The 26,273-nt window shown below is 48.8% G+C and overlaps 6 protein-coding genes across 8 annotated transcripts; 5 read left to right on the top strand and 1 right to left on the bottom strand.

The window, feature by feature from the left end:
* Positions 1–888: 888 nt before the first annotated feature.
* Positions 889–3,502, top strand: FOIG_07184 (uncharacterized protein). Its single transcript, XM_031206614.1, has one exon. It carries the CDS (start codon positions 1,545–1,547, stop codon positions 3,042–3,044), a length of 1,500 nt encoding a protein of 499 aa, XP_031063733.1. The 5' UTR covers positions 889–1,544; the 3' UTR covers positions 3,045–3,502.
* A 3,492-nt stretch (positions 3,503–6,994) lies between these two features.
* Positions 6,995–10,405, top strand: FOIG_07183 (guanine nucleotide-binding protein alpha-2 subunit). 2 transcript variants are annotated; one of them, XM_031206612.1, is made up of 5 exons: positions 6,995–8,372; positions 8,435–8,619; positions 8,729–8,886; positions 8,943–9,201; positions 9,260–10,405. In XM_031206612.1, exons 1-5 carry the CDS (start codon positions 8,255–8,257, stop codon positions 9,602–9,604), a joined length of 1,065 nt encoding a protein of 354 aa, XP_031063731.1. In that variant the 5' UTR covers positions 6,995–8,254; the 3' UTR covers positions 9,605–10,405. The 2 variants fall into 2 exon arrangements, with proteins under 2 accessions (XP_031063731.1, XP_031063732.1); XM_031206613.1 differs by having other exon boundaries at positions 6,995–8,619.
* A 901-nt stretch (positions 10,406–11,306) lies between these two features.
* FOIG_07182 (uncharacterized protein) lies at positions 11,307–12,949 on the top strand. Its single transcript, XM_031206611.1, has one exon. It carries the CDS (start codon positions 11,573–11,575, stop codon positions 12,644–12,646), a length of 1,074 nt encoding a protein of 357 aa, XP_031063730.1. The 5' UTR covers positions 11,307–11,572; the 3' UTR covers positions 12,647–12,949.
* Positions 11,361–14,079, bottom strand: FOIG_07181 (uncharacterized protein). Its single transcript, XM_031206610.1, has 2 exons — positions 13,745–14,079; positions 11,361–13,582 (listed from the first exon to the last, which is right to left on the bottom strand). The coding sequence occupies exons 1-2, from the start codon at positions 13,778–13,780 to the stop codon at positions 13,157–13,159; spliced, it is 462 nt and encodes a 153-aa protein (XP_031063729.1). The 5' UTR covers positions 13,781–14,079; the 3' UTR covers positions 11,361–13,156.
* A 3,563-nt stretch (positions 14,080–17,642) lies between these two features.
* On the top strand, positions 17,643–21,256 carry FOIG_07180 (glutamate-cysteine ligase). 2 transcript variants are annotated; one of them, XM_031206609.1, is made up of 6 exons: positions 17,643–18,359; positions 18,411–18,483; positions 18,555–18,620; positions 18,671–18,834; positions 18,886–19,594; positions 19,649–21,256. In XM_031206609.1, exons 1-6 carry the CDS (start codon positions 18,349–18,351, stop codon positions 20,774–20,776), a joined length of 2,151 nt encoding a protein of 716 aa, XP_031063728.1. In that variant the 5' UTR covers positions 17,643–18,348; the 3' UTR covers positions 20,777–21,256. The 2 variants fall into 2 exon arrangements, with proteins under 2 accessions (XP_031063728.1, XP_031063727.1); XM_031206608.1 differs by having other exon boundaries at positions 18,886–21,256.
* Positions 21,257–22,212: 956 nt separating this feature from the next.
* Positions 22,213–22,560, top strand: FOIG_07179 (uncharacterized protein; the record flags this gene model as incomplete). The annotated part of the gene is made up of 2 exons (XM_031206607.1): positions 22,213–22,444; positions 22,538–22,560. 2 exons carry the CDS (start codon positions 22,213–22,215, stop codon positions 22,558–22,560), a joined length of 255 nt encoding a protein of 84 aa, XP_031063726.1.
* Between the last annotated feature and the right edge of the window lie 3,713 nt (positions 22,561–26,273).

The raw sequence follows: 26,273 nt of genomic DNA, 5'->3' as shown, positions 1-26,273 counted from the left end.
AGAAAACATTTGAAAGTTCGGAGTCTCCTTTGTAAGATCAAGGCTATTTGAGGGCATATGAAACTGTCACAGTCCATAACACAACACTCGTGCCGTGACCTTGTGAATTGACAAGTGATCATGAGTCTACCCCCAGTGTCTTCGATTTTCGCATCTGCTGCTCCAAATCCGACACAAGTCATTCACCTGCAGCTGGAGGGACTTCATTGAAGTACTGTGACTCGTAGGCACAAGAGTGATCGTGTCACCCAGCACCAGTTCCCCCACATGTCTCGCACGTTTATATATTCTTTGCCGCAGATGCGCATCTGTTGGGGAATGTTTAATCTGACGGTGAACAAGATCCTGTTGTCTTTCTTAACTATAGATCATGGGAGCGACAGTTGAGGGTGTCGTACTCGGGACTGTAGGTAAGTAAGTACACCCAGCATACCCTGGTCACTCTGGCTGGATTCCCAGTCTTTCGGTCAACAAGTGGTAGATACTTTATGCTGAATGGGAAATAGGGCGGGTTTGGATGTATCCGTTACACGATCTTTGATCCAGTCGGCCCATTCCAGAACTGCAAACCGGGGTTGCAGATGGATCTTGGAGGCTCAGAAAGGGCCCAGCAAGAGGGGAATCCTGTCCATGTTGCGCAAAAAGAGGGGTGCTTGCGCTAAAACACGATCAAGGAACAGTCTGGGCAGGGCTGTGATGTCGTTTCTTATTTGCTGTAGCGGATCAGGTCAGTACCTAAGGTACCCGAGTCTTGAACTGTACAGAAAGAATGTAACGCAGGCGTGAAACGTTGGTGAAGAGAGTTTGCGAACAAAATCTAAATTTGTGGTATACTTCACACTATAATAGTTACGCGTCGGCAGTTCTGCAGTAGACACTTCCACTTGAGGCTGAGCAAGAAATCTCGGTACAGAACATCCACAAATGAACATATCCGCTTTCCTTCTACCCCAGACTTGACGTATTCGTACTCATCATCCAAGCCCAAACCCCATACCTTAACCAGACATCTATCGTCAGATACGCCAGAAAAAGAGTGCTATCAAGTACACTCTTACAAGTCTGCAAATGCAAACCGTGTACCTACTGCAGCTCCATTTCCTAAAGTGTAAAGTATCTGTACCTGCATCCCCACCACCCTCCACCGGTTACGTCTCACCAACACTCCGCCAATCGATACCCTTGCCCTGCCATCAAATACGCAGCGACCAAAAAGTATCCCGTTCTAGACTATGGCGCGCGCTTCTTTTCTTCTGTCGACTTAGCGGTAGGTTTTGTCTTCCTTCCCTCTATTCTACTCTTTGTCCATCCTTTACCCTAGCCTGGCCTTACTCCTCCTCCCAACGACATGCCGCGAGCGGTGTCGTACTTCTTTCGTTCGTTCGTGATGCTCATATAGCCGGCCTATCCTGTCTCATTCTTCTTCCCGGCCTCACTTCGATACTCCCCCGGCTTGTCGTCGGTCTTCGAAATCGAGTCTCTTCAACTTCAATTGCTGCGCAAACTACGTCCATGGGCCCTTGCAGTCCTTTATCGCTACAGCCATGATTTGGTTACGCCGCTTCACCATATTACTCTCTTTCATGCTGCTTATCTCCTTTGGCGCATGGCTGCTTCCCCGTATACTAGACCCAACGACGAAAGGCCCCGAGAGGCGCGCCAGAGATCGACGATGGGTAAACAGCAGCCCGTACTTTCTGGATCGTCAGGCCTGTCGCTGGATTAGTCTGTGCGGACTACATCACTTGCGCAGTGATCCTGCCTCTCGTGGGAATAATGAGGACGAAGAACCAGAATGGGGAGAGCTCAAGCGCCGCTCTCTTGCTTGGGAGCCTGATGAGATTCCCCGTCAGAATCACAAGAGAGATATCAATCAACGACGCAGGGTCCTTCGCGATATCCCCGACTATGTTACAAAGCATGCGCCGTTAGTTCACCTCTACTCTGGGGAAGAGTTTTGGCCCTCGGATATTCGTCAGCACGTAGAACATATGACTGCCTACGCCGATGACGAGCCTATTAACTCGACTGAGAAGTGGACTCTTCATAACTTGCACGAGCTGAATAAGTATTCTGGCAAGATCACTCTCCGAAGTGATGACGATGTCGAGTCTCGTCCCAATTGGCTGCACAGCCATTATAACGTTCCCAAACCGTTTCCTGACGACAAAGACGATGACCAAAACCGCGATATACCGGTAGGAAACCCCGGAGGAGAACCCGAAGCCCGGGAGCCCAGCACCTGGTATGATGTCGACAAAACACGGCCTGTCCATAAGATTTCTGACCCTAGAAATCGCAAACTTCAGAATCGCCGTCGTTCGGAGTCCAACAGTCACAAGCCGGAGGCCAATGGCTACTCAGCAGCTCCCGCAGTGCTTGTTGTGGTTGATAAGGGGTCAGGCATTGTTGACGCCTTCTGGTTCTTCTTCTACTCCTACAACCTCGGTCAAACTGTCTTGAACATCCGGTTTGGTAACCATGTGGGTGACTGGGAGCACTGCATGATGCGTTTCGAGCACGGCATTCCCCGTGGTGTCTTTTTCTCAGAGCATGAGGGTGGGCAGGCGTACGCATTCGAAGCTGTCGAAAAGCGTGGTGACAGACCCGTCATCTATTCAGCTGTGGGCTCCCACGCAATGTACGCGCTACCAGGAAACCATGCTTACATCCTGCCATTCAAGCTTCTCAAGGATGTCACGGATAAGGGACCGCTCTGGGACCCCTCTCTCAACAATTACGCATACCATTACGACTATACGAAAGAGGACAATCATGACCTGTACGAACAACACGAACTCCTGAGTCTTGTTCCCGCGGCATCGAATCCTCATGCACCGACATCTTGGTTCCATTATCAAGGGCATTGGGGTGACGAAGTCTACTCTCTTGCTGACGCCCGTCAGTGGCGTTTCTTCGGCCAGTATCACTACGTCACTGGCCCAGATGGACCCAGGTTCAAAACTCTCAATCGTACAAAAATGTGCCAAAAACAGAATTGTAAAATTCTCTACAACCTAGATCCGAAGAACACATGGTACTAGATGGGGATGTTCGTTAGTCGATTCTGTGTTGCACTACGTGCAACTGGTGCAAGTGCCACACCTATATTATATCCTTGATTTCTTCAAGTTGAACCGGAGTTTGACGTAGCAAACCTATGTGGCGGATCCAACAGCATCAGTACCTAAGTGGGTGCATGCTTATCCGGCAGTGGGTGAACCCGAGGGTCTTAGCTGGGAGGACCGGATTGTTCGGCATTTGTTAGATGGGATACGGCGTTACGTCAGGGGGTTCTCTTGGGATAGATTCTTTCCTTCTTCATGCCTGGTTCGTGAAGAAGCAAACTGGCGGCCTAGAACGTACACACTGTTATGTTGGATGGGATGATTATGGGATTTGATACCCAGATACCGCTTTTGTTAGATGCCCCAACTTAGATATGTCGAAATGTTCCGGTTATGAAGTATAGAATTTAAGTTATTAACTCAGCCCCTGCATGGTACCAAGAACGGTCGATGCCAGCGTATGAAAAGTATCACATTCGTCAAAAATATAAACATATTACACTCCTCGATAACCGAGAAATGTCATACTACAGACAGAGTCCGACAAAAGCCAGTATAGCAGCTTCAGTAAGCGGTGGTGTACGTAGGATATTGAATCTATTTGATACTTGTGTAAACTTCAAATTGTTTGAATTGCTGCAGTCGGCGTACTCAAGCTGTGTCAGCCATTTTAACGCATAAACTATGATGAGACGTTTCGCCTGCTGGCCTCTCAACTATAAGCCATGATGTTAATAACACAGTTTCTGTTTCACTTGTACATGCGTTACAACTATGATAGCTGCAGAAGAATCCTAGAAAGGCATATATTTGCGCAAGTGGTCCCTGAACTCAGTGTTTAGGTGAACCTGGCATTCTCCTCGTCGCCTAGAACTTGACTCGGTTCTTCTTACTTTTGAAGGTGAAGCATGAGTCCAAGGTCCTCGCCATACATGATAGTCGTCCACTCTTAGGTGGAGACGAGTTTAATGCACATGCCAGAGCGGTCAAGGTGATGACCAGCACGGGAGTTTCCTGGAGGTTACACTCAACAAAGCCTCTGTTTGTATTCAGCAATCATCTCTCGTGGGTGGCCAAGAACACACAGCACCTTAGAGATCCTTGTCAGTGCAGTAGAGTATTGTATCGGTCATGGTGTGGCATTCAACTTGAGCAACCCATGGTAAGTACGACAGCAATATCATTGTCTGATGCCTCGTTGTGATCGAGGGCCACAACTACCAAACGGGCCTGATAAAGTGCTCATAGATCTTGATCATAGTCATCTATTGCACGGCGTATGTGTCCTAACTCGGTAACACAGATACAGCTTCGGCCTGGTTTCAGGCGGTCTCTGAGAAGGCCGATGTCAGGACTTTTACACAATTTTTGTGAGTTCATCTGCGATAGGTAGATGTAAGCTGTCATGAGTTGGCCAGTGGCTTGTGTCCGGGAAAGTCTGATCCTGTCGAAGGGAAGGTCTCGAATGGATGTGGCTACAGACTCGACAAGATCGTGAGACTGTCATGAATCCGATGGCGTTGGAATATTTCTTGAAACCCACTACAGGAACTATATCAGCCTACTGATGAATATTCGTAGGACAGCAAAGGCTACAGAGCGGTTTCCAGCGTGAACTGACCGATAAGGACATTTGTTTTGCGATACCGTTGTATATGTCATGCCTATATTTACGGTCTGTATGTAATCATCTACAGTTGTTAAAGGTGCCTGTACCCGGTAAGGCATGGTATTGTCATCACAGAGCGTCAACGTCCTGCTGAGGGCAGTGGGAGAAGATGCCACTCTAGTGATACACAAACTCTAAATGTGATGGTATTACGGTACAAATAAGGTTATGCAGGACGACTGGATACGATCTAGCTAGCTCGGTCGTGCTATCATTTAACGGTGCATATAGATAATCGAGATAGTTAAAGTATTAAGCTTTCCTTTATTCATATGAGATCTCGCTTGAGTATATTAACTGTAGAGTTATGTAGATCAAAGATGGGCCACTGGCACGGTGTTGACGGGTTCTTGACAATCAATGAATAACAAGTTGGCGTTTCTGTTTGGTGTCTGGTATTGTGTTGTGTTGAAAGAATGAGGCCAATGCCGCCGTTATGTCTACCTCTCGGAAGCTCCGTATCCGGGAACGATCCTTGTTATCCCCTTCTCCTTACTGATTGCTCAAACGGGACATGTCAAAAGAGCTAGACCAGAGCGGCTGCGTTGCCCCTGTTTTCCTGCCATCCTTCAGTATCGATCAATGAAACGCAATCAGACGACGCTGATCTTCGTCGGGAATGGGATGCTCCTCTGTAACGTGGCCAGAGCTTTTGCAAGGCCAAGAGTTGTCCTTCTAGGTTGCCCGAGGTCAAGGAGTTTCACTCAAGCACACGGCAGTGGATTCAGCGTGAGAGCATCTATTCCTCTTTAGATGCCGTTTCCGAATTCTTGTTTTAGCGCTGATGTTTGATGCTGTTGGTTGCACCTGATCGTCTATCGACCTACATATATTCTCGAGCGGTTGGATGTGGTTGAGGTGATATGTCGTTATGGCCTCCTCGGTCGGGCTCAATATTGAGGACGTGGGTTCTCGGGGAGGGTTGACTAGTCACAAGCTACAGTATGCAGATACATTGCTTATTCTGTGTGCCCAGAGTTTAGTTTTGCTCTTTACGTTGAGGCTTGCGAGAACAATACAGAGGCTGAAATGGACCAACTAGCTATCGGTTGTATTAACCCTACAAGACGAACCGCTACTAAAGTGATATGTGCATCATATGTTTTGGTGTCGCTTGGGCAGAAGAATTCCCCTATTATTTGATGGTGGAACGGGAAAAGCGAATAGTCCCTGCAACCGTCGACGGAGATGAGTGGAGGCGCAGCTAGCGAAAGGAACTGAACCTGGCTTCTCGCAACAGGAACTCGAACTCCTGCAAGCCGAGCAAGGGTCAGGGTTGTATGTTATTCTTTGCCGTGGAAGCCAATGAGAAGAGGGTATCGTGGTGAGCTGAGAAAGTGTGCTCCATCAGAGCCCAAGTTGTCTCTCTTCTCAATCGAAGCTCATAATCGAGCTCAAGCTCAAACCACAAAGGGCAGATGGTGAGAATTAGTGTCTCCGGATGTTTCTCCCTGATGCAGTAGCGCCTATAAGGGTCAAAATTCTTCAACACAGGCGACGGATCGAGCCAAGCAGTGGACATGGTGGTCTTGTTGAATACTGTTGGCAGGGGTCCACCATTGCCGCAACCACCAGAGAACTATCCAAGTCAAGTTAGTGCCGATGTTTCGAAGAACAAACCGGAAATTTTCAGGCGGGAGGGACGGTATTTGTTCTTGGTACGGCTCTGAAGTTTTTCGTATGAGAGACTTGGATGAGAGTCAGGCAAGCCAGGGGCCATGAAAGGGGTTGAATCATCAATTATCGGTAACCTGACTATGTCGTCCTTGTTCATCTTTGGAAGCAAGCTGCAGGCATGTCAAGGGAATGGTCGATGCATCGAGAGAGAGTCATGTCGATCATGGCTGATGGGCGTTTTTAGGGCTTGAGTCAGTGTCAGTGGCGGCCATCAGTCGCTGAGCTATGTATCAAGAGTGTCTAGAACAGCCTGACTTTAAGCAAGAACCACATGGTAAGTTTAAGCACGGTCTCCTAAGCATATAAATCCACAGCAAGAAGTAAGACACAGACCAGAACATGAAGCAATTCTTTGGATAATCGTGAGCTTCATGTTCAGCTTTGACCTTGAAGCGGTAGCACCGGCATGGCATTGCATGTCACGGCACCCACCCACCCACACCTCGTGGTGGATGGGGTTCATTATTAGAAGCGACAAGCGACGCATCATCTGTTGCTTCTGGTTCGCGGCGGGTTGAATTGTATTGTTTACACTGGAGAGGTGCACAGGTACTTATCTAGTCTACTGTGGTCAAGTGGAGGTTTCCAGCCTGCGGGATGTCTCCCAGAGTCGTATCGCAGCTGGAGATTGAGGCAAAAGAAAGAAAAAGAAAAGACGAAGAAAGAAAAAAAGAGGATCACATCAACATTTCACAATCGGCTTTTCAACATCTCAACCACCAAAAAAGATGTGGTGTTTCAAGGGGCTTTTGGGCGACCTAGTCCAGTGCCGGGAACGGGGATGAACCTGGGAACGACAAGGCCAGGAGCTGCTACCTGCGACGTACCATTTTGGTATATTTCTGGGACTGTTTTGGCTTTCTCTTGAACATTCAATACCTCGAGGGAACCCAAGAAGCTATCGCAGGGAACGGCATCGTTTAGAAGCACAGATTCTATTGGTGCACCAGCTTCCCTCCGCCGCCCAGCATCCACTCTCACGCCAGGCGCCCCATTTCCAGTCCAGGTGCTGGGGCTAGGCTCCCGGCCACTAAAATATGGAGCTGACACTGGCTGTAAGTCCAAGTACAGCTCGCTAGCACATAATAAAAAGTTGGGTATCGAGACCCTGCACTTTGCGACGAGGAACTAACAGACGGGAACCCCAGGGAGCTGTTCCTGCTGTGCCGTTCCATTCAGTGCCCCAAAGGCTCATCCCGTCATAAATCGTACAGTGACCTCAGGTTCCATTTAAGTTAGCCTCTTTTCCTCTCGCCCATGCCCATGTCCGCCCATGTTGCGCCTGTCATGGATGTTGTTGTTAATTAATAAATGACCCGTCTCTTCTCTTCTTCCCTGTCTCAGAAATACTCTCTGGCTTGGCTTGGTTGGTCCGCTCTATCTATACAGTCCTTTCGCCTATCCAGCTCTATCGACTCTTTTCCCCTCCACACCCAACATACGCAACTTAAATCGAGGCACTTCTCCTGAGGCAACGGGAAACGGATTGCTCTCCTATCGAGACACTTGGTTTTACCACTAACGCCGATACCGTCGAGGCTTCTTCACTCGCACCACCCGGACCGATTCTCCTATCGAATACATAGCTCAAACCCCGAGTTTCCGGCCGTTTTCGCGACCTCGTCTGGCGACTCGCCTCATGCTCTTGTAACAGCATTGACCTTGACCGATCCTTAAATCTCTCACTTCGGCTTCTGTTTGATCTGTCTCACTCACTCGCTTGCGATAACCGAAACGACTTTCCGACTCCATCGAGAGACGGCATCCATTTTCGACTGTCTTGCATCTCTACTCCCAGTCAACCTCACCCTACGCCACAATTCCACCTCAAACCCCCATAATGTGCTTTGGAAGTCGGGATAAGGGCGATCGCGGTCTTGCGCGATCTCGTGATATCGACAAGCAGCTTCGCCAGGATGAGAAGAGGCTATCCAAGGAGGTCAAGCTCCTCTTGCTAGGTAGGAATGGTCTGGCCGCGCTTTCGCACAAATGAGACTGACACGCCATGCGCGTCCAACAGGTGCTGGAGAATCTGGAAAGTCAACTGTCCTCAAGCAGATGAAGCTTATTTACTCTCAAGGCTTCAGCAAAAATGAGAAGCTGGAATGGAAGCCCGTCATCTTTAGCAACATTGTTCAGTCTTTCAAAGTTATTGCCGAAGCAATGAATGAGCACGATCTCCAATTCGACAACCCCGACAACGAGGTAAGTCAAGCTCTTCTTCCCCACTATGACTGCCGAAGCCACTATTCCGACGAGAATTTTGAGTGAGGCGGTTGAGTGAGACATCCCCAATTACTAACAGAAGCTACAGAAACATATGGCCCACATCCTTGTCGACCACGAAATTAGCCCTCACGACCCTATGCCTGCTGACTATCTTGAGCCCATCAAAGCCCTGTGGGTCGACAATGGTGTTCGAGCGGCCATTGGGATGGGCAACGAATATGCGTTACATGACAACCTAACCTAGTACGTATTGTATCATGGCGTGGCATGAAAATTCTTGGCGCTAACATATTCCAAAGTTTCATTGAGGACATCGATAGACTCTGGGGAGAGGACTATGTCCCCGATGATCAAGATCTTCTTCGATCGCGATTGCGAACTACTGGTATCACAGAGACCATCTTCGACCTCGGCCAACTGACCTACCGAATGTTTGATGTTGGTGGCCAGCGTTCAGAACGAAAGAAGTGGATTCACTGCTTCGAGAATGTCAACTGCCTATTGTTCTTGGTCGCAATTAGCGGTTATGATCAGTGCTTGGTTGAGGACAAGGATGGGGTCAGTAACGAATGAAACCAGACAGGAAGCTACGAATACCCTGCTAACAGTGACACAGAACCAAATGAATGAGGCGCTCATGCTTTGGGAGTCGATTGCCAACTCCCATTGGTTTGCCAGATCAGCGCTGATCCTCTTCCTGAATAAGATGGATCTGTTCAAGGAGAAGCTCCCCAAGAGCCCTATTACGAATCACGGGTTCACCGATTACCACGGACCTAAGGACGATTATAAGGCGGCGAGCAAGTACTTCCTGGACAAGTTCAAGGCTTTGAACCGAAACACCGAGAAGGAGATTTATGGCCATTTCACCAATGCTACCGATACGAACCTGCTCAAAATCACTATGGCCTCAGTCCAGGACATGATCATCCAACGCAACCTCAAGCAGCTCATTCTCTAATCCAGCATATTCTCGACTCGGAACTTGTTATACGGAGACACCCGACATTTATCAAGATATACACGACTATAAAATGGGGGTCGGATATTCCCCGGGTGATAACTCGGCCTCAGCATCATGTCTTCATATGTCATGATCTGGTGAAGATATATCAGTGCTGTCGATCAGGACTGCATTGCTTCCTTCTTCTGGATTGTACTTTTTTTTTTTTAAACCTCATTACCGACTCGGGCCAGTCGAACCAGCGACATGTTTACATGCGCTCTATATGTCCCTCTGTGCTAATTCACCCAGTTGTCGGAGTCGCAGGGACCCCTCTCACATGGATGCAACCCAACACTTGATTGCCTCCCATGGTAATACTGGCAACATGGTCTGAAGACTTGCCCGGGCCGCAGTGCATAAGTCAAAGCAGTCAGAGACGGGTCATGACTCGCCAAGGCAAAGTCACCGGGTGCATCAGGGCATCAGTGGAATGATAGCGGAACGACCGTTTTGGCCGAATTGTGTTTTTTGTGCATTGCATTGCATGATACCTAAGGCGTACCAGTGGATTCATTTCGGTGTGTCTGTTTTTTTTCAAAATCGATTGTTCTAAAAGCAGCAGAGCGGCGGGCTAGCCATCCCTTATTTCTTTTAGTGCTGTTAATGAGGCGTATGATATAAACAACGAGGGGATTGATCGGTTGATTGATTACGTATGTATAGATCAGAGTAACATAACATAACATAACATAACATAACTTGATACTCAGGTTTAGATCCTTGGCATCAAGTCACTCGTTGTTGGCGTATTCACACCGTGACGCGAATCTCTCGCCCTGGATCTGCTGAAGAAACATCCATGCGCTATGGCTTTGGCCTGGACCTAAATCTTGACAGCAGCTGTTGTATATCCGCGGCCACATGGCTGCTCAGACCATGTGTTGTGAGGTGCTCGCTAACAAAGGTGGAAATTCGATCACGCTTTACGGCCTTGTATTTTCTTTTGTCTCTGGTAGGTCGGATGTGTTTGAGATTAATGCAGGAGGATTCAATGAAATTGACCATGGAGCATGATGGTGTATGGATCATACATAGGTGACAAGGGTATCAAAGTATAAATCGAGACTGACCTGGGTTGTGATATTAGATTCTCGGGGTCCAGGGTGCCAGCATATCAAGATGAGTATGGACAGGCAACTAGGATATGACCGCTTGGCATTTAGGATAAGATGATTGCTGTGACCGTGCTATATAAGGAACTAGTGCTGGCGGACTTGTTGAGTCTGTGGGCTTAGTATCTGGATCGCGTATTTTACTCTGGACCGTTGGATGGGTAACTCGTTACGGTATATCTCTTAAAATATTGGTTTCTAGATTGCATTTACAGTATTACTTTATTTCAAGATCCTGTCCATCGTAGTAGCTCCATGGGCGGGTCAGAACTATGTAATTCATCAGTTGTGATTGGTTCAGGCTTGTTATAAGAAACTGTACTTTGAAGCTGCAAGCAGAACGACAGAATGGAATAGGTAGGTACCTTACCTACTAAGTTTTGTTCATCTACCAAGTTGAGGCAGAGTCTTGTGTACACCAAAGGTCTTGTATTCAAGAAACCTAAAACATAGACTACTACGTAAGGCACTTAGGTTCGCTTGTGAGATGGGGATATAGGGATCCTGTACACTGACGCGGGGTTATAAAAAGCACACGACATATGAAGTACTTATAATGCAGTACCTTTGCAGAAGTACTTTATCAGTCAAGTTGGATATTGGACAATACCAGAGTACCTTCATACTATTAAACTGCCTAGATTTTGGTGAATAACTGCCAATTGATAGCGTTAGCGCCACTGCAAATCGTTGCGGTTTCATCATCTGTGCCACTTATTTTTGTCCCCCGCACCTTGATAACTTCAACAACTTTTTCTGCCTCCTCCTCAACTTCATACACAACCACAGCGACAAACCACCAAAGACGTACATGCTCCGTCGCCTCTTCACCACCATGGCCGAATCAGCATCCAAGCGCGTCAAGACCACGGGCAACGGTCCTCTCATCGGCACTCACAATGGCCACTTCCACGCTGACGAGGCCCTCGCCGTCCACATGCTCCGCCGTCTCCCCGCCTACCGCGATGCCTCTCTTGTCCGTACCCGCGACCCTGCCGTCCTGGCTACCTGCCACACTGTTGTCGACGTTGGCGGTGAGTACGACGCTGAGAAGCGCCGTTTCGATCATCATCAGCGCGGCTTCACAACTACCTTTCCCGGTCGCCCTACAAAGCTCTCCAGCGCCGGTCTTGTCTTCCTGCACTTTGGCCGCGCCATCGTTGCTGAGCGCCTTGGACAACCCGAGGACTCTGCCGACGTTGAATTGATTTACGAGAAACTGTACGAGAACTTCGTTGAAGCCCTCGACGCCCACGACAATGGTATTTCTGTTTTCGACCCTGCGGGTATCGCCGCTGCAGGTCTTGAGAAACGCTTCAGCGATGGCGCCTTTGGCCTTGGTGCCATGGTCGGACGTCTGAACCCCAAGTGGAACGACCCTACGCCATCTGATCCCGCTGAGGCTCAGGCAGCTGAGGATGCCAAGTTCAACGAGGCCAGCAACCGCATTGGCGAGGAGTTCGACAGAGATCTTGACGGCTATGCCGGTTCTTGGCTCCCTGCCCGCACCATTGTCCAGGAAGCCTTCACCAAGCGCACACAATACGACGAGCAGGGCCGTCTTCTTGTCCTCGAAGGCCAGTCTGTGCCCTGGAAGGACCACCTCTATACTCTCGAGGACGGTACTCCTTCGGTGCTCTACGTTTTGTACGCTGAGAAGCCTGAGCCTGGCGCCAAGTGGCGTATCCAGTGCGTTCCTGAGAGCAAGGACTCATTCGTCAGTCGAAAGCCCTTGCCCGAGGCATGGAGAGGATTCCGCGATGCTGAGCTAGATGGCATCAGTGGCATTCCTGGCTGCGTCTTTGTCCATGCAGCTGGCTTCATTGGTGGCAACAAGACTTTCGAGGGTGCCAAGCAAATGGCGCTCAAGGCTCTGGGTCCCTGAAAAGAGCATCACCACCTGGAAACCATTTAGGGTGTATGAACATTTCTACGAGATCATGGGGAAATACAAAAGTTCCGGGGAATACTACACGCGAAGACAAAAGGGAGGAATAAAAAAGGGAATGGAAATAGAAGGATACTTCTGAAACGAAGCAGGTAGCTAAACGACCAAATGAACATGATAACCATTTGCGGAGAGTGTGGTGTTTCTCCCACCCTGCCGCTGTCAAACAATCTATCCGATGATTCCAGATCGAGATATGTCCCCCATGTGTGCGAGCCAGATTATCTGCCAATTCCCAAACGCCAACTGTGCGATCCTCGTAAGTCGTCAAAACCGATTTCGCAATCCACCACAAGCCCACGCACAAGGCTTCTTACAAAAGAAACAAACGTTTCATGTTTTGCGAGACAAAAATGAAAAAAAAAAAAAAAAAATGAAAAAAATAATAATACTCTTTCTTTGTTCCTGCTCAGTTGCACTTTTCTTTTACCATTTTCATTCAACGCTCTATCGTCGGATTGGGATGCCCTCGCCGCCAGCGGTAACAGGCTCAGGTATAGCAGCGTCTGCATCCTTGGACTTGTCGGCATCATTACCCTCGGTCTCGTCAGCGCTTGTCTCGCTCTTGAGGAAGCTGCTCTCCTTGATAGGGCTGCCAGCCTGGATGCCGGGCACGGAGCCGTGGTGGGCGTGCTTGGGTACGTTGGCTCCGGAGCCGTTCACCGGGGAAGAGAGGTGGGGAATGTTCTCGGGGACTGGGTGCTGAGAGCCGACGGCACCCGCATCAACGCCGTCGCCCTTGCCGGCCTTGGACATGGCATAGTCGCCCGAGTCGAAGTATTTGCGGTCCTTGAGATGCTTGGCGAAGTGGTCGGATCGAGAGGGCAGCTTGCCGTAGAGGCGGAAAAGACGCTGCTCCTCAGGAGTGAGTGACTACAACGAGGGGTTAGCGTCAGCAAGGTATTCGGTACGATTGAAGATCGTGTCGGTGTAGATGTCGCGAGGAGGGATTGATATTGACGGGTATCATGGTCATCGAGTCATGCACAAAGGGGAGCTCGAATCGCCTGAGGTTGGTCTCCAAGGGCAGCTTACCTTGACGTCGACCTTGTTCTTCTGATGAGGGTTCATGGCGAAAGAAGTACTGCTGATACGCTAAGGTCGAGATCACAAGTGAAGGGGTGAGGATCGGGTCGAAGGACAAATGTGTACAGTGGTCTCTTGGTATTTAGACAAGCAAAGAGTTCGTTTTGAAAAGGACCAAGATCGAGCGAGAATGGCGGGGGCATTTATTGGAGGAGCCACAGGGTCCCAGGTGGTAGCAGTAGCAGTAGCGGTGGCAGCAAGGGATTAGGGATTGATGATTGTGCCTGATTGGGGGGCTCGAGAGCAGTTGGGTATGATGTAGCTGTGAGCCTGAGAGGTTTAGTGGGGTAGCGAGTTTCAGTGAGGTGTATGAAGATAGAGGGGCGGCTGCTTAGCTGTATACACGTCATAAGCGCATGGGGTGAAACGTGGACAGCCAACTCGATTATTGATGTGTACCTCTGTTTTAACGAAACTCGTGTTTGTCTCTTCTCGGGGATGATTCGTATCTATGTATGCTTATCTTTTCTCCAAAATTGGCAGCATGTGCATTCTCTCCTGTCCCCTTTCTGTACTTCACGTGTCGATTTGACTACAACTTCACTCTCCAACGGCCAATATCAGCGCATGATAAACTTAATGTACATGGGTGGCGATGTCAAATAATCAACTTCTGTCGAGCTGTACCAGGCAACACAGTATCATCGGGTAACTACAGCAATGCAATGATCCGCGCTGCATAAATTGTGTCTGTGTCTTTGCCCCAAGCATGACAATGACCCGTGCTTCTTTGCTTCCTGGTTGGGCATTGCTTATCCAGCAGGAATCGCAATAAGCCTTTAACATCTACCTGTTTTATGGGTCGACAGTGAATTGGACGAAGGAACATCCTCACTGGGTATCGAGAGTGCCATCGACATTTGACAGTACCCCGAAGTCACCAGGATCGACAGGGCGACTTGCTCGTCCCCTGGTAGCTTGCATTGAAGTTAACATCCATTGATACCCAGTGGATAATCAAAAGCCACGGTCTATGGGGTCAGGTTTGGGAGCCATAATTGGGCTGCTGGACCCCAGACAGCGGTACTGTCAAGCATGCTGTGCTCGGGAACGCAGCTTGTTGCGATATGGAGTATGGTTGTACGGATGAGTCAAGACAACATCGAAGCGAAGCGAGTGACGCGTTGTTGGTGAGTACCGTCTTGACACACCAAGCATGAAGAGACTCCGTCGTTTGCCAGTCAAAATAGTTGTCTTGCGTTTCATTACGCTCTGCTCTTGTGTCGTGCTTATCTATAAGCATTCTCTTGACTGGATGTCAGTGGGCGAGAGCCGAGAGATTCTAGTAGCAGAGTTCATGGTTGGCTCGGTTCGCCTCGATAAGGACATGAAATGCGGCTTACTTTCTTTACGTTAAGCTAGCCCTGGGCTCCATCGCTCACATGGCATTCTTTCTAGCGTCATCAGCCATCCATTGAGCTAGGAACGGAAGCCAACACACTGCGGCACCACAAACACCATTACCGGCATTCCATCTCCGGGTTGTATTGCACTGTGTCTCCCACCTCTTATCGGGATCGATACTCCTTTCTTGTCCATGTCATTGCTGTCGGGTTTCTTCAAATTCCAGCTACTTCTGACGTGTTATTATAAGCACCACAAACCCACACTTGTTGTTCTCCGACCGAAGAACTACTGTTGCAACCACAATGGTAACCACTTGAGCAAAGAATCAATGATACACACGGCTCTTCTTAGTTCTGGCTTTTGAAGCTCGGAGGGATGCCGGCTGCTGATCATCGTTCTTGGGATAGAGTTCGTTATGTTGGCGCAAAGCGGAAGACTGACGCATCCCGCAAGCCGGCCCCGGGGTACTAACTAATGCAGAGGTGCAGTCAAAGGTCTGCCTATCACCAGAATCTCCCATTGTGAAGAGGGCAGCAGTGGCTGGCTTGTTGATGAAGATTTGGCATGGCGTCAAAGTCAAAACCAGAACTGATGCTTCCTGTCGGCAGTTGATCAATCCATCACTGCAAATGGCACTGATCGAATTGCTGATGTTTGACATGATCAGTCATTGGTCTTCGTGGCTCAGCCATTAAAAATTATGATAGCAACGTCTTGCGTCTCAGTGTGCGTCGAGACTTAAGTGGTTGCTAGAGAGCTAACTTATACCGGCCTTTGTCTTGTTGGGACCAGTATTACGGTTTCCAGCATGGGTATTTCAGACACTGGATCCCGGAATCCGTCATTCCCATTATTGCTGTATGCATATTCCTATGTCTAAATTCGCTGAATAAATCACCAAGGTTGGTAGTTGAGGAGGTCCGAGCCATGTTGATCAATACTTAAGAGAAATGCTCGATTCACCGCATAACTATTCCTTCTGCTGTGCATCCAAGAACAGTGTTGTATCATGTCGTGCCAGCTTTGGTAGTAGTTAAGCACCCACAATCACTCATCATCATGCAGCATCCTTCCGTGTGCCAGTTGCACCCTGTTGGTTACAGCTAGTGTCGCATGACTAAAAAAACGACGGGCTCGTTCTGTGTTGGCTGCAATACTAGCTACGTTGGAAGGAGGGAGCGACAACTTACAGTGCTCTAGACCGGGCTGGGTTTCAGCTGTGACGAAGCAGTCGCCAATGGTTGTTGCTGGTGATGTGCAGTGATTTCCCTTTACCCGTTCTGTTCTGCCTGGTATGTCATTGGAGTGCTAATCTCGGATCGATCAATTCGACAAGGGGCCTCGGGCTTTTGGACATCGAGGGGGTTTAGTCCAACCCGGTAAATTCATGGAAACCGACGGGGATAAGTCGGATGTGTTTGTTCTTGAAGCAGGATACTGAAGCTGAAGAGTCCAATCAGGTGTACGAGACTGTGGCGGCAACTCTGAGTGAGATGACTGTTTCAGATGTATATTGTTTGTTCTGGAACGATGTTAGAAGCATCGAAGTTGCTTGAGAAACAAACGCCTTGTTGCTGTTCACGACCGTGAAGATTGTTGCAATTCTGTAGTGGTTGAATACTCGTTGAACTAGGGACTGGGCATTCTTCGAGAGTAACATTGGCCCTCAGCATAGGTACTAAGGTAGTACAAGGGTTACTGCTGGTCTCTCAATAGTCAGTGGGTTTACGTACGATCTGCAGCATCGATGAATCGTTGTTTTAGTAATTAAACAATGCTATTGTAAGCAAGCGGTTATCGGCTATACGGTTGTACGGTTACACGGAGCTCAAGGCATGGTACGGGAATCGCATTGTCTGGAGACTCGATAGGGCTGACTTATATGGATGGACTCTTTTTAACAGATGCTTAGCAACATAGGCTCACCATACGAACAATGGTGCACCAGATCAACTAGGACAACGGCGACATAGCTAGCAGGTATAGGTAGTAGCTAAACAGTATATAATACTTTCCTCCTCCACTTTCTGCGTACCTACCCTATATGATTTATATGCAAAATGCTGTGGTAGATGTCTCCTCTTAGAGCTAGCGCGATAAGTTTTCCAGAACCTGACCGGATCGGGAGGTTGGCCGGATGGCATCATCAGGGCCTTGTCTGATTTGATGTTTTGGACTCGATTTCTAAGCAGAAATATCCGCTTCTTAGCGACGCAACATAACGCAACAACCATCACAAGCCGATGAGTTTAGCGACGAGGGACAAGGGAGAGATGATGAAATAGAAAATGGAGATCGGGGGGAAATAGGTAGAAGATAAGCACCTCAGTTGTTCCCACAAGAGAGACAAGCCACCACCCAACCATATCAGTCCCTTTGATGTTCTATCATATCAAACCCATATCATTCATAATCTGGGCTAGTTGATGCTCTTCGGCGCTTCTCTTCTTTACTTTGACAACGGGCGAACCCGCGGAATTGGACCTGAATCTCGGCTGCCAAAAAAAAAAAACAGGAAAGACTCTTGTATTTATTACCTATCGAAGGTACCTCACTCTAGAAGTTTAAACTTTCCCCTGTTCTTCTCTTGTCCTCTTCCACTACTCCCCCCATCAACTATATCCCCCTCTATTCAGACTTGCCCTGGACCACTGATCGACACGGGCCGTTTAATTTTTTTGCTGTCTCTGTCTTTGACATCCGAGACTTTTTTTGGTGACGCTTCGGGTCGTCGCTCAACCAGTCTAATTAACTGGAACCTCGGTCTACTGATTTATCGACTGACTAGAGCGTGACTCTATCTATCGTCGTATCGGTTTCTGATTGAACAGGTTTTCCTTGTTGTTATACTTAAAAAGTCAAACTCCGCGCCAACTCCGATATCGTGGAGAACAAGAACCTTTACGCCTAGCGTCCACCAACCCCCGGTTTCGCTTTATCAAAGAGTTTGTTCTCTTGATACTCTCCTCCTCAGAAAAACTCATTCTCGGTATATACGATACGACTGGCGCAGTCTGTTCAGTCAGAGCAGCCTAGTTTCTAGGTTTAGAGGCTCACATCTCATCACTTTACCCGATTCTCATTACCCGGTTTCGTCATTTTGAACAAAATCTTTCCGAATACCGATCACACCTTACGGCAACTCCAAGCAAGGTGGGCGCGCTCAGAAACCCCCCTTCAAAGCAAAACCAAGACTTTGTCTCACGATGGGTCTTCTGTAAGCCACAACTTATAACTCATAAGGTCTTATAAGCTGACCCAACTTTAGAGCCTTGGGAACAGCCCTCGATTGGCCTGATGCCAAGAAGCGCGCCCCTCAAGTCAGAGAATGGGGTATCAAGGTGAGTTTCTTTCTCACCCTTCATATCTAATTATCCGGTATAAGTGGTGATGGATTGCTAAATTTCTATAGCAACTTCTGGAGATATGGAACAAGGCCAAGGGAAAGGAGCGCGATGCTCTCCTCTGGGGCGACGAGGTTGGTTCAACCACATAAAACTGAATTATCTCAACTAACATCTTACCTAGGTCGAGTATCTTGTGGTAGTTTACTCAGAGGACAACCAGCGAGTGCTGTTATCTCTTCGTCAAGCAGAGATTCTTGAGGCACTGGCTACCGACAAGGAACTGGAAAAGCAAGGTGGTTGTGTCCCAGATCTTCAAGATGTGGATACAGCTGACGCGAAGAAAAAGTACATCAGACAGTCGCTAGACTTTGCCTTCATCTGCTGACCGTGAAATAGAGAGAGGACGATCCCCGTCTTTCACCCTGAGTTTGGACGCTTCATGCTGGAAGCGACCCCAGGTAAGCCTTGGGGTATCGGCTTCAAGGAGCTCCTCGACGTGGAACCAGACATGAAGTTGCGGAGAAAGATCGCCAAAGAGCACATGCTTTCAACTGAATATCCCATCACACTCACAACATACCCTCAAATCGGCGTTCCCGGACAATTCACCGATCCCTACTTTCCGCCCTCAGGACCGCGCCTTCGCTCTCAGTTTGTCCCGGATGAGATCGCCAACCCCCATATCAGATTCCCAACTCTAGCCGCAAACATACGATCTCGACGGGGCCGCAAGGTTCAGGTCAATGTTCCTATCTATCACGACAAGAACACACCAAGACCCTGGAAGGATCCTACCGTGGACTTTGACAAGCATGACTGGCCCGAAGACGATGACGTACGAAATGGAGCTGCCCCTGACGACTTCATCCATATGGATGCCATGGCTTTCGGAATGGGTAGTTGTTGTCTCCAGATCACTTTCCAGGCCAAGAACATCACCGAAGGAAGAATGCTCTATGATCAGCTGAGCCCGCTTGGCCCTATCATGCTGGCATTGACTGCTGCTACACCTGTGTATAAGGGGTTCCTTGCCAACACCGACGTGCGGTGGAATCAGATCAGCCGCTCCGTGGACTGCAGAACCCCCGAGGAGTTGGGAGAAAAGGTAAGTGCACTCTCATGCTCTACAAGTCGATCAGCACTTCTCACAATGGAACAGCCCCTCACAGAAGGTGTTCGAAGGATACCAAAGTCACGATACGCCTCCAACTCAACATATATTGCCATAGACCTTCGGTTAAGGAACGAGTACCTCGACCCTGACCTGGTCTACGACTCTGACATCAAGCGGCAACTTCTCGAAGGGGGCATGGATGATCGATTGGCCACTCACTTCGCTCACCTTTTCATCCGAGACCCCATTGTTGTCTTTGAAGAGGATCTCCAGGAGTTGGACCTCAGCAAGACTGACCACTTTGAGAACATTCAGTCAACTAACTGGCAGCACATGCGTTTCAAGCCCCCGCCTGCTGACAATAGCATCGGCTGGCGAGTCGAGTTCCGCTCCATGGAGATTCAGATCACGGATTTCGAGAACGCGGCTTTCTCTGTCTTTATGGTCTTGGTCACACGTGCAATCCTGTCATTTGACCTCAACTTCTACATCCCTATCAAGAAGGTCGACGAAAACATGGAGCGTGCACACGCAGTTGACGCTGTTCTGAAGGAGAAGTTCTACTTCCGGCGCAATCCTTTCCCTAGCCGCCCCTCGAGAGCCAACACCACCTTTGGTGACGACAGTCGACCCGGCTCAGCACATCCTAGTCGGCCAGCATCACCTGGAGGCCCAGTGGAGCACGAATTTGAGGAGATGACAGTGGATGATATTATCAACGGCTCAGAGTCGGGAGAATTCCCCGGCTTGATCCCCATTGTCGAGAGCTATCTTGACAGCGTCAACGTCGATGTATCGACTCGATGCCATCTGTCTACATATCTCGATCTGATTTCACGGCGAGCTTCAGGAAATCTTGACACAACAGCCAGATGGATCCGCAACTTCATTGATGTGCACCCCAGTTACAAGCATGACAGCGTCGTCAACGATGAGATCAACCATGATCTTATCGGCGCCGTGATTGCCATCGGCGAGCGGGAGACGGCCGGCCGTGACTTTGCGGGTCTCGGGATCCACGGCCTAGAGCGTCTGTTGAACGGCTTCCGTGGAGGATGCGGCGATTCAAGCACAGCACCCAACGGAGAGACCAACGAAGCACAGGCGGATGCCACTAACGGGTCACTGAAGCGCAAGAGCGAGTGGATTGAAGGCCAGGAGACTGAGTCATGAGGGGAAGCGTCATTGAACTTTGGGTCGGCGTTCTTGGTTGCTTTTTTGAGCATAATGGATGTATCTAGAAAGAGAAGAGCAGGGATCAACGCTGGTTTCAGGATATACTTGCTATCTTGAAGGGCTATGCTGAGACACGGCACGGCTGTTACTGAAGACCTTGAGGCAGCCAACTGACGGTGCCACACCAGAAAGATATATAAACATTGGGTGATTTTACGGTCGTCCGGGTGATATACATTCTGCGTTCCCAAGACTCGAGGCTCGCCTTACATGCCCTAAACAAAGTACATCTTATACGAGACTGTTCACTTGAACCAAGAATAGTGAAGTCTCAGTGCTGAATAGAGTTCAGAACCAAACATTCAACTATACCACTCTCCACAATGGCCCTGACGATCACATGACTCCGTCTTAGTCTGCATAGCACAGTTGACATGTCAAGTTTGCATTACGGGAATTATCTCGTTGTCTCTCTCGGAGCTTTCCCACAGCATGAGACAGAGCTAACTACCTAGGTAGGTGGGTAGCAAGCAAGCAACTAATGGATGGATCAGATGGAGATGCCAACAGAACGCCTCCTTGTAAGCGAGCTGTCTCCGTAAGCGAGAGAGGGCAAAACGTTGACCTTGGGTACCTCCTATTACCGTGGCTGGCTGGAGGGAATTCTCAGCCGTGCCGTGCCGCGCCGGGGGGAGGTGAAGATGCAGTATAGCGCCTCTCGGCCGATTCTAGAAAGAAAGACACGGTTCTAGTTGCTGGTTGCTTTTGCTTTGCCGCTGCAAGAATCGCATGTCTTTGAGTTGTGGCAGTTTAAGGGGGCTTCTCTTTTTCAGGGGACCCCCTTTCTGTCTGGAATTCACGTAAAGATCCATAAATCCTGTTCTCTGGGCAAACAAAAGCCACATTGGGGTAGCTTGGCGTGGCATTTGACGTGTAGTCTCAACCTTGATGTTTTGAGGAGATATCATGAGAGATATCAAACAGGCACCTTGACCGGTCGCCGCATTTGGAGAGTCGAGACACCGGTGAGGGTTCCCTACAGCTGATAGTGAACGGTAGAACTGAGTTATCATTATCGGTGAATTTATTCCTAGGCCGTAAGGTTCTGTAACTTATGACATCTTGGCTTTTTCCGTTCTGGTCCTTAGTCTAGTGAGGTGGGGGGGGGGAGGGTATCATCTACGATGATCTGTAACATGGTATTCTTAGCTCCGAGCTAGCTCGAGGCACGCAGCATGCGAGAGTGCGGCATATTGAAAATGGATGTAGCCACAGCGGGAAAAGATCTGCTAGGCAGAGGGAACGAAAGTGTCTCTGAGAAATGAGATTGTCGAACGGCGATGTGATCATGTGAGCGCTATACCAAGGCAGACAGTACAGTACAGTGAGAGAGCCAAGGAGAGACAAAGAGAAAGATACACCCGAAGAGTCAGATGGCCGAATCCGAATCCGATGCCGATGCCGATGCCGATCCGAACGCGAAACTGACATCGGGGCCGAGGCGGGTTGAGTTGAGATCCCGCGCCGGGTCCGGATCCGGAGGCCGGAGGGTCAGACAAACTGACAAGATCAGGCATGATCAGTCAAGTCAGGTCAAGACAGGCCAAGAAAGACAGCATGAGGATGAAGGAAGAAACATGCATAGCTCGCTGGTCACAGTTGCAGGTTTGTTTGGCATGAATTCCCATGATAGACATGTTGACCATGCATCAACTGACTCGTCCATTCTCACCCTAGCAATCAGCAACCTCTACACAGGAACAGAGGACAAAGACAGGTGATTGATTAGATAGATACCTAGATGCCCCCGAAAGGACAAAGAATGCATATCTTTTCCTCGTATCCCTGTCTCGAAACTAGTGATGCAACTAGAGGTTAGTATTAACGGTGACCAACAGAATCTACAGCAGGGGATAGTATTGGATTGTACGGTATCTTTTCCGCACGGGGCTGGGTTTAGTGACCTTGTAGCAGAATTGAAGCTGATGAGATGCAAGGAATCGGTGGTATACTTGCATATTGTACGGATCAGCAGCACAGTAGTACTGTACCTGCTATGTGATAGTTTTGAGTAAATACAAGACATTATATCTTACCCATATGATATGATATGTCTTTAATGCAACGATGACCAATATGGATCCTCTCCACGAGGAGATATACTAGCCAATAACGATAAATTACCATGTCTCACAACCAAGACCTACCTAGTAAGCCATCAACTCTATGGAAGTATACACGCCCTGCTGAAGCTGCCGTAGGTTCTGCACTTGCAATTGCCGAAGCACGCCGCCATTCCAAACTGGGCGTTGCGTTGCGTAGCGTAGCTCTCAGACATTAAAGGCTCGATCTCCAAACAGATCTTGCCTTGGCCGGATCGAAAAATTGACCAGTCGTTCCACCAACTTCGTCCATAGCAGAACAGCTCAAGTCAAGTCAAGTCAACGGTCGGTCGGTCGGTCCAGGTCCAGGTCCAGGTCCAGCTGAGTGAGCCACTGGGGTTTGCCCGATCTAGCAGGCCGTGTAATCTTGACGACGAGGTATTTGCTTAGTTGCAGATCTTGGCAGTAGCGACGGTAGAGATTCGACTGATGCTCATCTCGATCTGGTACCTGCTAGCTACTCTCTACTGTATGTACTGTGCTTCAAAGCTTGGAGAGTCATGTCCCCAGTTGGTGGCTTTTCGCCGTTGTGACGGCTTCGGCCCAGACTCGGCCGTGTGTGCGTGCGTGCGTATGCATAACCGAACTCAACTCAACTGTTGGTCTTGAGGAAACGGGTTTCTGGGCTATCAAAAAGTTAAAAAAAAAAAAAAAAAAAAAAAAGAAGAAGAAGACAAGGTGACGTCGCCGCGATGAATATCTCGGCAGTTGTGTTGTTTGCTGCCAAATGTCCAATATTGTAGAGTCATCAAAGGGGACTCTCCGTTAAACCAGGCCCATTCTCCGAAATGAAACAAAACAAATCGAAGCTCCCTTGTCTGTCTTATTTTCCTTTTTAGAATACTACTTTATACAACAAATGCTAGATCAGAGACCCTTAATCCACCTCCATGCAACGTCAAAATGCAAGGGATCAAACCCTCACATCACATCCAGCAGGCAACCAACTGACTAATAACCGATATCTGTCACCGAAAACGAAAACGCCCTTGATGCAAAACCACGAGGCCCTTTAGCTTGTCACATTCCTAAGTGGCTTAGCCAACTTTCTTGTCTTTGAACTCCCCCAACTCCTCGTCTGGGCGGGCGTATACTCTTCTCCCTTGCATGTGTCTACTCGAAGCCCATGATTCAACCCCTCGTGCTTACCATGCTAGTGACATGTCTGTACCGACTCCATACAGGATCCCATCCCAAGGACCCCCGGGTGAAGAATATGCTTAGGCCGAGGGAGGCAGAGACAAGACCGTGAACTAGACCCGGAGACCTCGAAAAGGACCCTTGCTCCCCTCCTCTTGGGTGGGAATTCCACGTGGCGGCGGCGGCCCTATTCCCGTCTCGCAACTTGGCCTTGTCTCTCTGGAATGTCGGCGGTTGAAGAGCGTCAAGTATGAGCCAAGAATGACGACGACGAAATAGGGTTGAAACGGTATCTTATAGAGTTTGTTTTCATAGGTAGGTAGATAAATAAATAACTCATCTCAACTCAACTCAATAGTGATCTAACAAATACGCCCAGTTCTCCTTCCAAAGATGTCCTAGCATCTTAAACGTGGTGGTGGAGGTCTTTGAGTGTCTATCCGTGTCTCTTGTCCTTGTCTTGGGCCTTGGCCTCTTCCGTGGCGTCATGTCTGAGGCCTTCTATACCCGAATCACCAGAAGGTGTTATGTATAGTAGGTCTAGCTGAAGGTCAAATCAACCCATTCTATGTGCAGTACAGCACAGTAGGTACATTGCAGTCTAGAAAACTTGCTCAGTAAAGAGGCGTATGTATCACTGTAGGTCTCACGGCAATGCACAACACACATGGTTTGGCATGCCACCCGCCAGAGCCTCACAGAAGGACGATAATTTTTAGACCAACTCCTAGATCCTCCATGGAGAAGCCACATGGATACTTACATGATAGCCTCCGTACATGTGATGGCCATGTAACGCGACAGCAGAGAATCCAGCCAAGCACTTGCAGACACGCGGCACAGAGGTGTGAGCCCTTTTATCTTGTTCTCGCCCGTGTCACCGTCACCGTGCCTGTCACAGCCATTGTGATACAGGAGAGTAAGGGAGAGTCTCTCATCCACATCTCACCTCCCTCCCTCCCTCCCTCCCTCCCTCTCTCTGCCACAGACTGTATGTTATATAATCCTTCCTGTGCTCCTGTCCTACAGTTCAACTCACCATATAATAGGGGAGGACCAGGGAAGATCTTGGAAAGACGTGCAGATCGCGTGCTTGCAGCCATGTTTCTGATCAAGTATCACAAGAAACAGCGCATACGAGGCCTTGTGGAATCCTCTCTTGCATTGCACATCCGTCTGGTGGATTTGTTCGGGTTTGGGTGGTTCAGGCATCAAGACATATTTATGTATGTCTGGTCTGGGGATGACTTCGCAATCGCACGCAGACAGATCTTTTGATGTATTGTTGTACATGAAAATGTATCTGACATTACTGATACTGTGCTTGGGTTTGTCATGGCCCATACAAGTATCGGATGGAGAACCTAGCATGGGGAGTTAACATAATATCTATATCAGACGAATAACTAACACTTACACGTACATGACTGATGATCTCATAATGCTTTTATGATGGTAACTACCTTCTCGATACTTTCGTCTTATCTTGTCTTGTCTCGTCTTGTCTCGTCTATATTGTCTTGTACTACGTAGCCTATCCAGAAACTCACATCCTCAACACCATCGCCAGCAACTCAGAAGCACATGTACATGCACGCACGTTCCCGTGTCCGATGAGTCCAAGCAAGCTACCCGTTCGTCAGATCTCCCGCTCGTGCCTTGATCGGCCTCCCCTCCCGTCCTCGTCTCCCATGTCCTACCCCCTATTGTCCTGTGTAACTCGGCCTGTCGAACCACTTGCTCACTAATGCCTCCAGTGCCCTGGCCCGCATTGCCTTGTTGGCTTCTGTTTTAAAAGTCACATCCCGTACAGATGAGCTGGCACCCGCTATTCCCGTCTCGTAGTCCTTACGGGGAATGGATGATCTCGAAAAGGGTAGAGGAACAGTTTGCTTCATACATTCGATCCAGCACATACTAACAAGCTGGGTTGTCTGTCTATCCGCCTGTCTGTTTGTTTGTTGTACCTGCAATGCGCCCACTTCTTCTAAACACTAAAGCAAGACACTGTAGATCTATGCAAGGCCGAGATATCATGATGTACTCCTAACCCACCAAGGCAAATGATCGTTCCTCATCTCCAGAAATGACTAATTAAGCTTCGCCAATCTTTCGATAGTCTCGATGCCCAAGTGGCAAATACTTCCGTCTCTGCATCCGCTGCTTCTATTGGGCTGCGTAAAATGATACTC

This window comes from Fusarium odoratissimum (assembly GCF_000260195.1).
Source record: "Fusarium odoratissimum NRRL 54006 unplaced genomic scaffold supercont1.10, whole genome shotgun sequence".
NCBI classification, from domain to species: Eukaryota; Fungi; Ascomycota; class Sordariomycetes; order Hypocreales; family Nectriaceae; genus Fusarium; species Fusarium odoratissimum.
This window is presented reverse-complemented; position numbering and strand designations above follow the sequence as displayed.

Bases quoted from the DNA above. Each gene is read 5' to 3' on its own strand.
- FOIG_07184 (XM_031206614.1), top strand. From the start codon at position 1,545: ATGATTTGGTTACGCCGCTTCACCATATTACTCTCTTTCATGCTGCTT.
- FOIG_07183 (XM_031206612.1), top strand. From the start codon at position 8,255: ATGTGCTTTGGAAGTCGGGATAAGGGCGATCGCGGTCTTGCGCGATCT. The intron at 8,887-8,942 runs GTACGTATTGTA...CATATTCCAAAG, and splicing joins TTACATGACAACCTAACCTA to TTTCATTGAGGACATCGATA. The intron at 9,202-9,259 runs GTCAGTAACGAA...ACAGTGACACAG, and splicing joins TGGTTGAGGACAAGGATGGG to AACCAAATGAATGAGGCGCT.
- FOIG_07182 (XM_031206611.1), top strand. From the start codon at position 11,573: ATGCTCCGTCGCCTCTTCACCACCATGGCCGAATCAGCATCCAAGCGC.
- FOIG_07181 (XM_031206610.1), bottom strand. From the start codon at position 13,780: ATGAACCCTCATCAGAAGAACAAGGTCGACGTCAAG. The intron at 13,583-13,744 runs GTAAGCTGCCCT...CCCTCGTTGTAG, and splicing joins AGAACAAGGTCGACGTCAAG to TCACTCACTCCTGAGGAGCA.
- FOIG_07180 (XM_031206608.1), top strand. The intron at 18,484-18,554 runs GTGAGTTTCTTT...AAATTTCTATAG, and splicing joins TCAGAGAATGGGGTATCAAG to CAACTTCTGGAGATATGGAA. The intron at 18,621-18,670 runs GTTGGTTCAACC...CATCTTACCTAG, and splicing joins CTCTCCTCTGGGGCGACGAG to GTCGAGTATCTTGTGGTAGT.